At 35.7% G+C, this 15,927-nt stretch overlaps 1 protein-coding gene across 2 annotated transcripts; it reads right to left on the reverse strand.

Annotated features, from left to right (window-relative positions):
- On the reverse strand, nucleotides 1,729–9,012 carry LOC107622761. Of its 2 annotated transcripts, XR_001616264.2 has the most exons (13): nucleotides 8,992–9,012; nucleotides 8,701–8,820; nucleotides 7,539–8,097; nucleotides 7,313–7,360; nucleotides 6,072–6,340; nucleotides 5,913–5,969; nucleotides 5,552–5,736; nucleotides 5,244–5,463; nucleotides 4,209–4,432; nucleotides 3,740–3,802; nucleotides 3,066–3,442; nucleotides 2,600–2,746; nucleotides 1,729–2,060 (listed from the first exon to the last, which is right to left on the reverse strand). XR_001616264.2 is itself a non-coding variant. In XM_016324781.2 (5 exons), exons 3-5 carry the CDS (start codon nucleotides 3,099–3,101, stop codon nucleotides 2,242–2,244), a joined length of 420 nt encoding a protein of 139 aa, XP_016180267.1. In that variant the 5' UTR covers nucleotides 3,102–3,442; nucleotides 3,740–3,802; nucleotides 4,209–5,237; the 3' UTR covers nucleotides 2,125–2,241. The 2 variants fall into 2 exon arrangements, 1 of the variants encoding a protein (XP_016180267.1); XM_016324781.2 differs by lacking the exons at nucleotides 1,729–2,060; nucleotides 5,244–5,463; nucleotides 5,552–5,736; ... (4 more) ...; nucleotides 8,701–8,820; nucleotides 8,992–9,012 and adding an exon at nucleotides 2,125–2,478 and having other exon boundaries at nucleotides 4,209–5,237.

Raw genomic sequence — 15,927 nt, forward strand, 5'->3', positions numbered from 1 at the left:
TCTTATTGAGTTAAATTAACTTAAACTAAAACTAAACATCCAATTAACATGTGCCATGTCATAAATGATAATTTACAGGTTGATTTAGAGAGAGTTGGATAGAACTCACCATATATATATATATATATATATAATCATTAATAATTTAAATATTCACAAAACTAACCAAAATAGATTGAAATTAATTCAATATCCACAAAAAATAGAATCCTTTTAACAAAATTAACTCCCAGTTAAATTTCTTAAAAGATACCATTAATGTCTCTCCCTTTTGTTCTTCTTTTTCCTTTTGTAAAATTTCTAATACCAAAAACGAAGATGAACAGGATGAGTTATGACTTATGAGCATAAGAAGAAAAAAAAAAAGAATCAAATTAAAATCTCAAAATCTCCTTCTCTCGTTTCTCTTCCGTCTTCATAAACCTCACCCCTCGCTCCCTCCCTCTTCATCTCAATCCATCTTCATAAACCTCACCTCCCTCTTTTATGTTTCGTTCGTTAAATTTTTTGGATTTTATTATTTTTTATTGTATTAGATTAGCTTTATTGTATATATTTTTAGAAATTAATTTAATTAGAGTTTTTGTGAGTATTAAGATTTAGGGAGGAAATAGGAAAAAATGGTTGTTCGGTGGTAAAACATGGACGATAATAGTAGTGGTGAAAATGATGAAAGTGATGGCTGGATTGGTTATGGTGGAAGAGAAAGGAGAATAAAGAGGCGGTAGAGTTTGGGTATTGTATTAGAATTTGAATTTTCTAAATTTTGAATTTTTATTTTAGAGAAGAAAGTGTGATTTTTTATTTTTGAATGATTTTTTTATATTTATTTTTGGTTTCACCTATGAAATAAATAATAAGAAATCACACTTTATTATCTAAAGTGAAATTCAAAATTTAGAGAATCCATTGTATTAGGGCACGTGATTTAGTACTCTAAAATTGTAATAACTTTTAATATTAAATTTATTTAATTTGAATTAAAAATTTATTTAATTAAAAAGATAAAATATTTTTTTAGTATTAATATTCTTTTGGGATTTGATATTTTGTTCCATTTTGTTATATCTATATGTATTGACTCTTCCTATCACTACAAAAAATTCTGGTAAAAATGGCCGTTTATTTTGTATTTAAGGCGGTTTGAACCGCCATTATTACCAATAATGGCGGTTTCGTAAAGCGACGTAATTTCGGTCGCCATTATGGTTATTACGGCAGTTTTTTGAAAACCGCCACAATTTCCTGGATTAAAACGGCGGTTTTTGAATAGGTTAAACAGCGGTTCAAATCGCCGTTATTTCCAGGGTTAAAATGGTGGTTTTTGGATAGGTTAAAACAGCGGTTTGAACCGCCATTATTACCCTGACAGAGTGGTGTTTTGGTTGGTTAAAACGGCAGTTCAAACCGCTGTTATTTCCAAGGTTAAAATGGCCGTTTTTGGATAGGTTAAAACGACGGTTTGAACCGCCATTATTACCCTGACAAATTGGTGTTTTGGTTGGTTAAAACGGTATTTTGAACCGCCATTTTTATCTTGATAGTAGCATTTTGGTTGGTTAAAATGGCATTTTTGAACCGCTGTTTTACCTTGACAGTGATATTTTTTATCGTTTAAAAAAATAATTTTTACCGTCATTTTTATCGCGTTAAATAAATAATTGTGATCAAAATTTCATAATAGCAAAAAATCATAATCCATAAATAAAATATTAATATAATATATAATTTTTTATCATTAAAAATCAAAAGTAATAACTCCTATACAAAACCTTGTCTTACTAATAAGTACTGTTTTTATTACTTAGAATATGATATACAAGACAAGTAGCTTAGCTAAGTGATGATGAATAAGATTTGGAGGCCAAAAGTTTCCTCCCTTTGTAATTAACTTTAAAATAAGCTTGCCTTAGTTTCTTGGTCTCTTGTGTGAGTTTCATTCCAGGAACTTGCTCCAATATCTTTGTTTCTTACTCCAACACTCCAACTTTATTATCCAAACTCATCTCTTACAAAGATTTGTAGGAACCTCTCCTGTCCGGAAATTTCTATCAAGCCGGCTGTTATAAATTAAAATTATAACAATGAAAAGATGTCATTAGAAATAATATATAACTAGTCAAATAATATAAAGAGAAAATTTCTATTAAACTGACCAATCTAATTTCTCTTGAAGTCATAAAACTTAAAACACTAAACAGTAGAATCAAGTAAAAACTAAAACAGTTGAAACTAATAAGGTTAGGAAACTATGAACAAATATATAAATAGGTACAAATTTAATAACAATGCAACCAAACATGCAAAAAGAACTCGACAGTTTTCCAAGGTTCCAAGAAGTGTATTATGCCATATATCCATGTTGCCATCCCTAGGACTATTCATATCTATATGTATGGGTGCCAAATTAGACATGCAATCATGTATCCCAACTTTTCCTTCTTGTCCAGCATTCTCTTTTCCTGATATTGTATGAAGCTGCAGTGGTGATAATTAATATAATGTTAAGGCCATATCATAAGGACTACTACAACATATGTTTCTTGTATGGAAGCCTTTGTGTAAATGAACAAAACAAAAATAATATAAGAAAACTTACCCTTACAGCCAAAGCTTTTATGACCTCTTTTGCTGCTTTGGACTTAGCAGCTTCTTCCTTTGCTACAAACCAACCCTCCTCAATTTTCTGTTGGCACTCTTGTATCTTATGGTTTTTGAGTTCACACTGTTCTTCAAGTCTCTTTAACTATCAAAAGAACATGCATAAGAGAACACATTAAATGCACAGTCAGATATTTTTTAAATATGCAAGTGAACAACACTAGTTAATTTGCTACTCAGATATAGGAAAATCATAATGAGAGGAATGAAATGAAGCAACCTAAAGGACTAAATGCTCACCAGTTATCCTAACGGAAAATGCGAAAACAAATTTTACAAATTTGAATTATAGTTGAATGCTGGACATACATACAGGAATATATTCATTTATAGAAATCTCAGCAGGATAATTAACTGTTTCTTTATCACAAATGTAGCATGTAGAACATTGAAACAAAAGTTACCTCAGCTCTCAGTCTCTGAACTTCTTCAATGAGCATTTTATCAGACTTTGTTGTATCTGACTATGCACTAGAGAAGTTGAATGCTGCCGCCGAAGATTCTATATTTGGTGGGGCAACAGTACCTACTTTATTTTTTGATGAAGAAACATGCCCAACCAAATTTTCTTTACAATTGATTCTAAATTGGGCAGGGCATGGAACCTGCCCCCATTGGGGCATCCCACCTAACATAGAAGAAGAACTATCTTCTAAATGCTACTGGCTCTCTTGGTTTTTCCAGTCCTTTCTTCCACTGGGCATGCTTTTCTTATAACATGATTGGCCGAGCGTCAAGAGAGGACCCTGTGCCATAGTTGTCTCTCTTCTATCTTTAGTAACTTGGACAACACAAAATAAATTTAACCAAGCAACTTATTACACTTTAGTCTGAAATCTACTAACTTAAATTAGCAATTCTGCTATGAAAATTACTTATAACTGCACAATAACCATATTACTAATAGATCCTGACAATCTAGCTTATGATTGATTTAGGTATGAAATATAACAAATCTTGAGAGTATCCAATGTGCAAATGATAAGTTGATAATAAATTCAAAGGGAGGTATGGGATTTTCCATGCTGATATAGCAAACAAGAACACAATGACGAAAAAGAACAGTGAAGGTACTCACTCTTTTAAGATGTTACCAAATCGTCTTCTTTCAGATTAAAGTAAAGCCAGGCTGCCCCCAATCCTGTATAAAAGATAAAAGCTAAATCAGCGGGATTTTAATTAATATATAAATTATGGAGAAGTATACTGCACTATTTGGGAGCACTTTAAGAAAAACGAACTTTAAGCTTCAAGGAAACTTATGCTTAACACTGTACCAGAGCTTATATGAACAGGTCCTTAACAAGTTCAATATCTTTTACACCCACTCTTCATAATTAAGTTAAACTTTAGGAAAATGTGGCAGAAGTTTATATATTATTTACCAGTAAGCCTATACCATATGAAGTGTGTGAGAGGGCAACGTAACTTAGAATATAAATCATCTCAAATGCAGACTAAGATATTAAGATTTTAGGAGATAAATCTATCAAAGTCGAAAAAGATTAGTCAATCTTAAAGGGAACTTCAGAGTAAAGTGATTAGACCTCTTTATTTGGAGGAACATAGTCATTGTATTCCAATAGAAGTGCATATATATATATGCGATAATTTTGTGCCACCTTGTTTCACTGCCATCAATATCAGTGTGAACCTTTCTTCTTTTCCTTGTTCCTGTTATGTATGTTTTGGATGGCCGGTGATCTCATTTCTTTACTTGATCTAACAAGACCAACACGTTGCTATAGATTGGTTCCTATCAGATTAGTTTCTTCAAACATATTAACCAGAATACATATCAGTAACAACTTTCACAGTTCCATTAAGTTTATCAATCAATTCTAAACAGGAATGAGCAATAAAAAGAAAACAAAGGGCCAACCTTCTTGAATTGAAGAGTCATCACTAAAAATTAAGTAGCTGAGTTGCTAATATTTTACACCACATGTCATTAATATAAGCAGTAAATGTAGAACTAAAAATGCAGTTTCAGTACAAAATTATAACGAGACACCGAGCAAAATTAAGCATTTCTGTTTCCTAGATAAACAACGGACTAATAATATTTTGATACATCAAAATTAAATAAAATGCTCAAGCTAATATAGGGCAGCTCTTGCAGCCAAAATTTTAACTCAAAATTTTGGTGTGAACTGAAACTAACAAAATAGTTATTTTCACCTAGAACACCGTGATTTATAATTCCACATGTCAATGTTCCAAATTAATGTAGCTTGAACTTAGTAAGATCACTGTATACATATATAGACCCTAAGACTATAACACGATCCTCGTTTACTCAAATTAATGCGATCTTGTTTTTAATTAAAAACTAGAGTCCAATGTACCTAAATTAATCTAGCGTGAGCCAAGCAAACCCACTATAGGCTAAAAGCCTAAAACAAAAATCTCCCAGCTTTGGTTCTTTTCATTCAAAATACTCAGACTTGCAACCTTGCTCAAGGGAAGTTATAATGAGATCACATTGTATCATAATAAATAATAATCATGAGCACCCCAATTCTACAAATAAAAAACACATATGCAAAATTGAAGTACAAAAATGTAAAAGAATTAATAACCTAGTGGTCTTGTTGGCATTTGATATGATGACCGCCTGATGGACAAGTTTTGCTAATTAAGCTATCTTTGTTCCTCTCCACAATGGTGCTATGATTGTTTAGGGTAATCATTACTGTTGCACTGAGTCATTATTTCTTCTTGTATGTGTTACCCTATGTTTTCCTTCTCCTCTCTCATTCCATTTCAGGATACATATCTTCTTTTTCCTTCTTCACGCTGCTATAAGAAAAAAAGAGATATATGCATCAAGCAAAGGAGATAGAGTGATTTTATATGCATCAAGCTAAATGATGCCTCTATATATTACCTTATCAAATCAGTAATTGATACAATAGGAAAGTTGTATTCCAATGCTAAGTTTGTTAGAGTGGGCAAAGAAGACATGGATCCATCCTCATCATTAACAAGAGCTGAAAGAACAGAAACTGGTGGCAATCCAGCAGGTGAAACCCGATCAACTGAAGCCTCAGTATAACCTGCTCTCCTAAATGCCTAATTAATTTTGGACAGGTAGTAAAATATTAAGCAACTTAAGTCACATGCATGCATGTTGAAACAGTTCCTGGAATGTTTGTAGGAACTAATTTTCAAATAATTTTTAAGCACAAATCATGTTTATATAAACTCTTTAATAAGCAAGATTAATTTTGCAAAATCATGACTCTTACCCCTTCATCTGCAGGTGCCTGAGCAAAGCTAGCCTTGAGCAAATTCCTCCACTTATCCTGCAAAGCAAAATCTATTTTTAGTGCAATTTAGTGATAACAAAATCGAGCCATGTACTTTGCTGACTAGCTTTAACACGACCAGACCTCAAAACTGCTTACCTTAAGATCGACAGAGGTACGATACGAGTGTGATGAAAAGGAGAGCAGTTTGATCTCAGACCACCTCCCTGCGCTACACCGTGATACACCGTCAACCAACTTCATTACCTCAACAAGAGTCCACGCTCGATGATGTTTCCTTCTCACTCCACCTTTAGTAGTGGGAACAGTAACTATATTTTCCTCTGAAGTATGGCTGAGTGGAACCAACCTTTTTGGTCTCAATTTCTGCTGTGGTTCGCTTGTGCTTACTCCTAAAAGCTGCTTCTCTTTTTCAGGTTCACAAGAAGGTTGTATAACAAAGGTCAACAACAAGATGAAAATAACAAAAATGGATGGTTATATTATGGTAGATATTGAATTAAAAAAGAAACAATGGCATATCTACAATTTCATAAGGGGGAAACTTCAAATTTAATTAGGAGAGAGGACATGAGTACAAAAGAGGATAAAGCATCCTCACAGTGAAACCAAAACTGAACTAAGTGAATAAACTCTGTATTAAAGAACATAAATAGCTTTGGGTATCTGATAAAGAAACCATATTAACATTAAAAAAACCATGAGCAAAGCAGCAAAAGAAGGTAAAAAGTAAAAGGTATTCATATCCCAAACCCCCAAAGAAAATCTCTAACTAATTATTTTCTAGTTACTTTTAAACTAGGGATGGCTAACCAATCTTTGCTTCTTAAAAAGCTAACTCTGCAATTTTAATCAGACATTGGCGGCGTATATGAGGGGTAACTACCAATCTTAGTATTGTTCTTTTTAGAATTCTTCAAGTCCTTTCTGTTTAGGATGTTAATTTGCTTAATATTTTGAATTACACACTCAAGTGAACATGTTGCTTCCACTATCATGATGTTGCTAACTAATTAGCTATAAGTTTAGAAAGTATAAGGTTATTTAATGCATACATGAACAAAATATAGGGAATTAGTATACAAAAGCAAGATGAAGTTTTACTATTTGAGCATGTTATCATTAGTAATTTAGAGGCTTTAAATATTTTCTGCCTTCAAGTTTTACTATTGAGCATGTTCCAATTATTTTTATTTCTATTTATTTTCGCAAGTGTTTTTTCCTGGAAGACTCATATAGCATGATGTGTTCTAGGTGCGTTCCCATAAAGAACAATGACTCGTATTGGATCCGGCATCACATAAAAGTGGGTATACTAAGAAAATAAAGAATAATAATAGTTTTTTAAATGATAAAAACTTATGTACAATTGTACATACCTGATATTTAACATCATAATTTACAAGGTCCTTGAGAAAGTATTGGAACTACAAGGCATATAATGAAGTAATTGTGAACCAATTTTAGATGTTAGCATGTAATACTATCAACTATAATAACATTTTTTAGAAGATAGTTAACAAAATAAGCAACAAGAAGAAGGGTGTAATTACGTGCTTTACCTAAAATACGACTTATGAAATTATCAAGTAGTGAAATTATTACCTCAACAAAACAAAGTACCGAGCCAAGTAAAAGATCCTGCTACCGCAAGCAATGTAAAAAATCTGCAATCAATTATTGCCTGCAACCACAAGTCGTGAAACAAATGCATGCTTATTGAAACTCATGATTTCCAATAACACATGGTAATAATCAAAAACTAAAATATACTACTTAATCATTTCATGAACATTCAACTCCCATGATTAAAAATTTGATCTTCAAACTCTTGAGCCAAATTTTGTAATGAACAGAAATTAAAATTATACAGAAGGAGTGGTATGGTCTCGTGCAATTATACAGAAGACAGGCTCAAGTAACTTGCAAAAATCATAGTTACTGAGTACTACATTAATGGTTTAATAACTTAGGCGACAGGGAACACTATAACCTGGTCAAGAACAGGGCCACAGAGAGATTCATAATCATCAATTCTGGTATGGTAAAAGGAGTTGTAGAATACGAGTCTTGTTCTTGGTGCAACTGCTTTGAATTTGAAGCTCACTGTTCTGAAGTTTCCCTTCCCTTCAGATTTGAAGGGAACTTTGAAGGTGTCCTTCGCCTAGGAGAAGAAGAAGAAAATATATAGGAGTTGGGTTCAAACTTCAAAGTGCAGCAGACAGGGGAGAAAGGAGAAAAGACTCTATATAATAAAAATAAGGTAAATGATATTTGCATCTATGGAGATTATGACTATTTATTAGTACATGAATGAAGCCATCATATAAAGATTGAAGGATAGAAACACTAGAGATAGAGTATAAGACAGCAATGACTCAAATATCATTTTGAGACTTTTTAGAGACATAATGTGTAAGATACAACAAAATTGTTAGATACTCAAACTAATGTAGTGTTTGGGATGCTTTACTTGACTTATATACATAATAAAATTTAATATTATTCATTTTATGTATTATAGAAGAAATTTGAGTACCAATGGTGTAAAATCCAACTAAAGCACACTAAGTTTTGTTTGTTACAGATTGCAGTGAGGCAGAGATTTCATTCTTGTACTTGAAGTAAAAAGAATGGGATGAAGAAAAGAAAAAGAAAGCTCTACAACACCACGACCATAAAAAGTTACGCTATAACAATCTTCTCTCTTTCTTTCTAGCAATTCAGATTTCAGAGTTAGAAGTTTGGAATAGAAATTCGTACTTACTTGTTTATACTCCTTGGTGGTGAATGCATTGCCAACTAAATAAGCACCACAAACCAATGATATCACAATGAGAAAACTGCAAAGGAACACCCTATTCTTTGGATCAGACAGGACAAAGCCCTGACAAAGATGAGTATACTAACATGAGAAATTACTATAGTTCAATAAACTAAATATAATCTCTTAGAAAGTTAATTTTAAAAGTATTCTGTCGTACTCAAATCATAACTCATCCAGAAAAGCAAAGCAATGATATAATTTTATAACAAATCAAAAGAATATAATAATTACAAAGAGTGTTTTTCTCTTTTCTTTTATGGAAATTGAACAACAAAATAGAGCACATACATGCTGAGAATAAAGAACGATAAACATACTATACTGAGATTCAAACCAATTTTAATTAAATTTGTTCATCTAACCTAAGGCAAGCCTAAGACCATCGATTAGAATGAAATATTTTTTAGAGAACAAAAGCAAAGAAAGAGAAGAACCTACTCGTGAGTCTGCCGGAAGAGAATCTTGCAGCTCAATAGCTCGATTGATGAGATTGCCGGCGTAGGAGAATGCTGCAGGAGGACATCGTCGCTAGAGGAGAAGCCGCTGGAAGAGACGTCGCTGGAGGAGAAGTTACAGGAGGAGACGTCGTTGAAGGAGACCGTCACTGGAGAAGACGTCGTAGAAAGAGGTCGCTGCTGGAGGAGACGCCGCTGGAGGAGACGTTGCCGGAGGAGACGTTGCCGGAGGAGACCGTCGCTGGGGAAGACGTCGCTGGCAGGAGGAGATCGTCGTTGGAGAGAGTCGTCGTTGGAGGAGAGATCGTGACAGAGGAGATCGCAGTGGCAGAGCTTCAAGATTTCTCTCACACTGGCAGCATTTCAAGTTCAACACAGTAATGAGGGGTTAATTTAGGGTTGAGCATTTTATACAAGTTGATAATGGCATTTAAAACTGCCAGAATAAAAATAATGCTGTTAACTACCAATTAATTACGGTAATAATCAAAGACGTCATAATATTCAAATATTACGGCAATATTATAGAACCGTGGTGCACGAAATCACAATCACACTTTTGCAATTCCGCACAACTAACCAGCAAGTGCACTGGGTCGTCCAAGTAATACCTTACGTGAGTAAGGGTCGATCCCACGGAGATTGTCGGCTTGAAGCAAGCTATGGTTATCTTGTAACTCTTAGTCAGGATATCAATAATTCTCATATTTAATTGTAAAAAGTAAAAGAACATGAAATAAATACTAGTTTTGCAGTAATAGAGAGCAGGTTGAGGTTTTGGAGATGCTCTATCTTCTGAATCTCTGCTTTCCTACTGTCTTCTTCTTCATGCATGCAAGGCTCCTTCCATGGCAAGCTGTATGTTGGTGGATCACCGTTGTCAATGGCTACCATCCGTCCTCTCAGTGAAAATGGTCCAAATGCGCTGTCACCGCATGGCTAATCATCTGTCGGTTCTCACTCATGTTGGAATAGGATCCATTGATCCTTTTGCGTCTGTCACTACGCCTAGCACTCGTGAGTTTGAAGCTCGTCACAGTCATCCCTTCCCAGATCCTACTCGAAATACCACAGACAAGGTTTAGACTTTCCGGATCTCAGGAATGGCCGCCAATAATTCTAGCCTATACCACGGAGGTTCTAATCTTAGATTAGAAACCCAAGAGATATGCACTCAAGCTATTGCAGATAGAACGGAGGTGGTTCTTAGGCACGCGTTCATAGGTGAGAATAATGATGAGTGTCACGGATCATCACATTCATCAAGTTGAAGTGCGAGTGAATATCTTAGAATAGAAACAAGCGTGATAGAATGGAAAACAATAGTAATTGCATTAATTCATCGAGACACAGCAGAGCTCCTCAACCCCAACCATGGGGTTTAGAGACTCATGCCATAGAGAATACAATATGAAACGTGTGAAGTGTCATGAGGTGTCCAAATACAATAGCAAAAGGTCCTATTTATAGAAAACTAGTAGCCTAGGGTTTACAGAAATAAGTAAATGATGCATAATCCACTTCCGGACCCATTTGGTGTGTGCTTGGACTGAGCATTGAAGCTTTCACATGTAGAGACTTTTCTTGGAGTTAAACGCCAGCTTTTGTGCCAGTTTGGGCGTTTAACTCCAGCTTTTATGCCAGTTCTGGCGTTTTGACGCCAGAATTTTTATGCTGATTTGGAACGCCAGTTTGGGCCATTAAATCTCGAGCAAAGTATGGGCTATTATATATTTCTGGAAAGCCCATGATGTCTACTTTTCAACACAATTGAGAGCGCGCCAATTGGGTTTCTGTAGCTCCAGAAAATCCACTTCGAGTGCAGGTAGGTCAGAATCCAACAGCATCTGCCGTCCTTTTTCAACCTCTGAATCAGATTTTTGCTCAGGTCCCTCAATTTCAGCCAGAAAATACCTGAAATCACAGAAAAATACACAAACTCATAGTAAAGTCCAAAAATATAATTTTTGAATAAAAACTAATAAAAACATAATAAAAACTAACTAAAATATACTAAAAATATACTAAAAATAATGCCAAAAAGCGTATAAATTATCCGCTCATCACAACACCAAACTTAAATTGTTGCTTGTCCCCAAGCAACTGAAAATCAAATAGGATAAAAAGAAGAGAATATACTATAAATTCCAAATTATCAATGAAACTTAGCTCCAATTAGATGAGCGGGACTAGTAGCTTTTTGCCTCTGAACAGTTTTGGCATCTCACTCTATCCCTTGAAGTTTAGAATGATTGGCATCTTTAGAAACTCAGAATTTAGATAGTGTTATTGATTCTCCTAGTTCAATATTTGTTGATTCTTGAACACAGTTACTTTATGAGTCTTGGTCGTGACCCTAAGCATTTTGTTTTCCAGTATTACCACCGGATACATAAATGCCACAGACACATAACTGGGTGAACCTTTTCAGATTGTGACTCAGCTTTGCTAGAGTCCCCAATTAGAGGTGTCCAGAGTTCTTAAGCACACTCTTTTTGCTTTGGACCACGACTTTAACCGCTCAGTCTCAAGTTTTTACTTGACACCTTCACGCCACAAGCACATGGTTAGGGACAGCTTGGTTTAGCCGCTTAGACCAGGATTTTATTCCTGTGGACCCTCCTATCCACTGATGCTCAAAGTCTTGGATCCTTTCTATTACCCTTGCCTTTTGGTTTAAAGGGCTACTGGCTTTTTCTGCTTGCTTTTTCATTTTTTCTTTCTTTTTCTTTTCTTTTTTTCGCCCTTTTTTTTTCGCAAGCTTTTCACTGCTTTTTCTTGCTTCAAGAATCAATGTTATGATTTTTCAGATTATCAATAACATTTCTCCTTTTCCATCATTCTTTCAAGAGCCAACAATTTTAACATTCATAAACAACAAATTCAAAAGACATATGCACTGTTCAAGCATTCATTCAGAAAACAAAAAGTATTGTCACCACATCAAAATAATTAAACTAATTTCAAGGATGAATTTGAAATCATGTACTTCTTGTTCTTTTGTGATTTAAAACATTTTTCCTTTAAGAAAGGTGATGGATTTATAGGACATTCATAGCTTTAAGACATAAACTTTAAATTTTATTAATCATGAAAAATAAAAATAAGACTCAAAAATAAATATAAGAGCAGACCAATAATAATAGAAGACAGAAAATTAAAAACAGAAAAATAAATGACTCTTAAAATAGATTCCTAATAATAAAGGTTATCACAGAGTTAGGACTCAACAACCTTGATTTTGAGAAGTGGATGCTCCTTCCTTCTGTGGGGTGTTTGGTCCTTCAAGGGAGAGCTTCTGGCGCTTCAGCTCCTATAGCTCACGCCCCTGCTTCTCCTGTTCCTTAAGCAGCTTGCAGAGCATGCAGTTTTGATTCTTCTGTTCTTCCTTAAGTTGCTCCACAGCTTCTTGCAGCTTGGTGACAGATGCTTCTAGGCGAGTCCAGTAGTCAATTTCAGGGATTTCTGGGAGGAACTCCTGCGCCCTCCTTTTGATGGAGTTATCTTGCACTTGTTGTCCTTCTATTGACTTCTTGGTGATTGGGTGTTCGATTGGGATGAATTCATCTACTCCCATCCTCACCCCAGCATCTTTACATAGCAGAGAAATTAAGCTTGGGTATGCCAGTTTGGCTTCAGTGGAGTTCTTGTTTGCAATTGTGTAAATCTCACAAGAAATCAGATGATGAATCTCCACTTCGTTTTCCAGCATAATACAATGAATCATCACTGCTCTTTTGATAGTGACCTCAGAGCGGTTGCTAGTGGGCAGTATAGAACACCCAATGAAGTCCAACCAGCCTCTTGCGACTGGTTTGAGATCTCCTCTCTTGAGTTGGTTTGGGACACCTTTTGAATTGGTCATCCACTTAGTTCTAGGGAGCTATATGTCCTCTAGAACTTGGTTCAACCCCTTATCTACTCTCACCATTCTTCTATTAAAGGATTCTGGATCATCTTGTAGTTGAGGCAGTTTGAAGACCTCTCTTATTTTGTCCAGGTGGAAGTAAATAATCCTCCCTCTGACCATAGTTCTGTAGGTATGAAAGGCAGTTCCAATTATTCTCTGCTTATCTGTCAGCCACAGATTTGAGTAGAATTCCTGAACCATGTTTCTTCCAACCTTTGTCTCAGGATTAGCTAGAATTTCCCATCCTCTGTTTCGAATTTGCTCTTGGATCTCCGGATATTCGTCTTCTTTCAGATCGAATTTAACTTCCGAGATCACTGACCTCAGACCCATTATTTTGTGGTAATGGTCTGCATGTTCTTTAGTTAAGAACCTCTCTTGATTCCAAAGACTCTTTGGAGTATTCTCTTTCTTGCCTCTTGAGTTGGTTTGTTTTCCTTTAGGAGCCATGATCTTAATGAGTCTTAGCTCGGTGATCACAGAAAAACACACCAAACTTAGAGGTTTGCTTGTCCTCAAGCAAAAGAAGGGAAATGAGAGAGATAGGAGGAGAGGCAAATTCGAATGGTGGAGAGGTGGGGATGGCCAAATGTGTATTTATAAGTGGAGGGGAGGAATTTCAAAAATTTGAAAAAGATATGACATAAAGATATGATTGGTGAAGAGAAAAAAAAATAGAACCATGATATGAAAAAGATGAGATTTTTAAATGGAAAAGATATGAAGAGGTTAAATCTGAAAATTTGTTGATGCATCTAAGAATTAAGAGATGATGTGATGAGTTGGAAAAGATTTGGAAAGAAATTGAGAAGATATTTGAGTTTTTAAAGAAGATTTAGGAATGATTTGAAAGAAATTTGAAAAGGGATTTAGAAAATTGTTGAATTTTTGAAACTTGAAGGTGAATGATGAAAATTTGTAACATGTTTATGCAGAAAATTTTGAGTCAAAACATGAAAATTTTGAAAAATTTTGAAGTGGAAAACAAAATCCTCTCCCCCTGCCTTTCTGGTGTTAAACGCCCAGAATGGTATCCATTTTGGCATTTAACGCCCATATATTGGCCATTGTGGGCGTTAAACGCCCAGCTAGATACCCTGGCTGGCGTTAAACGCCAGAAATCTTTTGTTACTGGGCGTTTTTCTGAACGCCCAGGATGCTGCAATTCTGGCGTTTAACGCCCAAAATGCCCCTTACTGGTGTTTTCTTGCCAGTGAGTTCCTTTTCTCTGCTTTTTGCACTGAATCCTTCTGTAACTTTGTGAATTCCTACAATTTGATTATTAATCCTGAAGAAAATTTATATCAAACTTCTATAAGTATTAATTATAACAAATAACTTGCTAATGGCTGGGTTGCCTCCCAGTAAGCGCTTCTTTATTGTCTTTAGCTGGGCCTTAACTGAGCTTTATTCTAGGCTCAGTTTTGAGCATTCTTGCTCAAAATTGCTTTCAAGATAATGTTTGATTCTCTGTCCATTAACAAAACTTTTTGTCAGAGTCAATATCCTGAAGCTCAACATATCCATATGGTGACACACTTGTAATCACATATGGTCCCCTCCACCGGGATTTCAATTTCCCGGGGAATAGTTTGAGCCTAGAGTTAAACAGCAGAACCTTCTGTCCTGGTTCAAAGACTCTAGATGACAGTTTCTTGTCATGCCACCTTTTTGCTTTCTCCTTATAAATCTTTGCATTTTCAAAAGCATTGAGTCTGAATTCCTCTAGCTCATTCAGCTGGAGCAATCTTTTCTCTCCAGCTAACTTAGCATCCAGGTTTAGGAATCTGGTTGCCCAGTAGACCTTATGTTCCAGTTCCATGGGCAGGTGACAGGCCTTGCCATACACAAGTTGTATGGAGAGGTTCCTATAGGAGTCTTGAATGCTGTTCTGTATGCCCACAGAGCATCATCCAAGCTTTTTGCCCAATCCTTTCTACGGGCAATTATAGTCCGTTCCAGGATTCTTTTTAGTTCTCTATTAGAGACTTCAGCCTGTCCATTTGTCTGTGGATGATATGGAGTTGCTACTTTATGGCTAATTCCATATCGGACCATAGCAGAGTAAAGTTGTTTATTGCAGAAATGAGTGCCCCCGTCACTAATGAGTACTCTGGGAACGCCAAATCTGCTGAAGATATGTTTTTGGAGGAACTTCAGCACTGTCTTACTATCATTAGTGGGTGTGGCAATTGCTTCTACCCATTTAGATACGTAGTCTACTGCCACCAGAATGTAAGTGTTTGAGTATGATGGTGGGAAAGGACCCATGAAGTCAATACCCCATACATCAAATAACTCAATCTCTAAGATCTCTTGTTGAGGCATGGCATAACCATGAGGTAAGTTACCAGCTCTCTGGCAACTGTCACAGTTATGCACAAACTCTCGGGCATCTCTATAGAGAGTAGGCCAGTAGAAACCACATTGGAGGACCTTAGTGACTGTTCGCTCACCTCCGAAATGTCCTCCATACTGTGATCCATGGCAATGTCATAGGATTTTCTGTGCCTCCTCTCTAGGTATGCATCTGCGGATCATTCCGTCTGCACATCTCTTAAAGAGATATGATTCATCCCATAAGTAGTACTTTGCATCAGAAATTAGTTTTTTCATTTGCACCCTGCTATACTCTTTGGGTATGAACCTCACAGCTTTATAGTTTGCAATGTCTGCAAACCATGGTGCTTCCTGAATGGCGAAGAGTTGCTCATCCGGAAAGGTCTCAAAGATCTCAGTAGGAGGGAGGGACGTCCCTGCTACTGGTTCTATCCGGGACAGGTGATTAGCTACCTGGTTCTC

This window comes from Arachis ipaensis, chromosome B10 (genome assembly GCF_000816755.2).
Source record: "Arachis ipaensis cultivar K30076 chromosome B10, Araip1.1, whole genome shotgun sequence".
In the NCBI taxonomy this organism is placed as follows: Eukaryota; Viridiplantae; Streptophyta; class Magnoliopsida; order Fabales; family Fabaceae; genus Arachis; species Arachis ipaensis.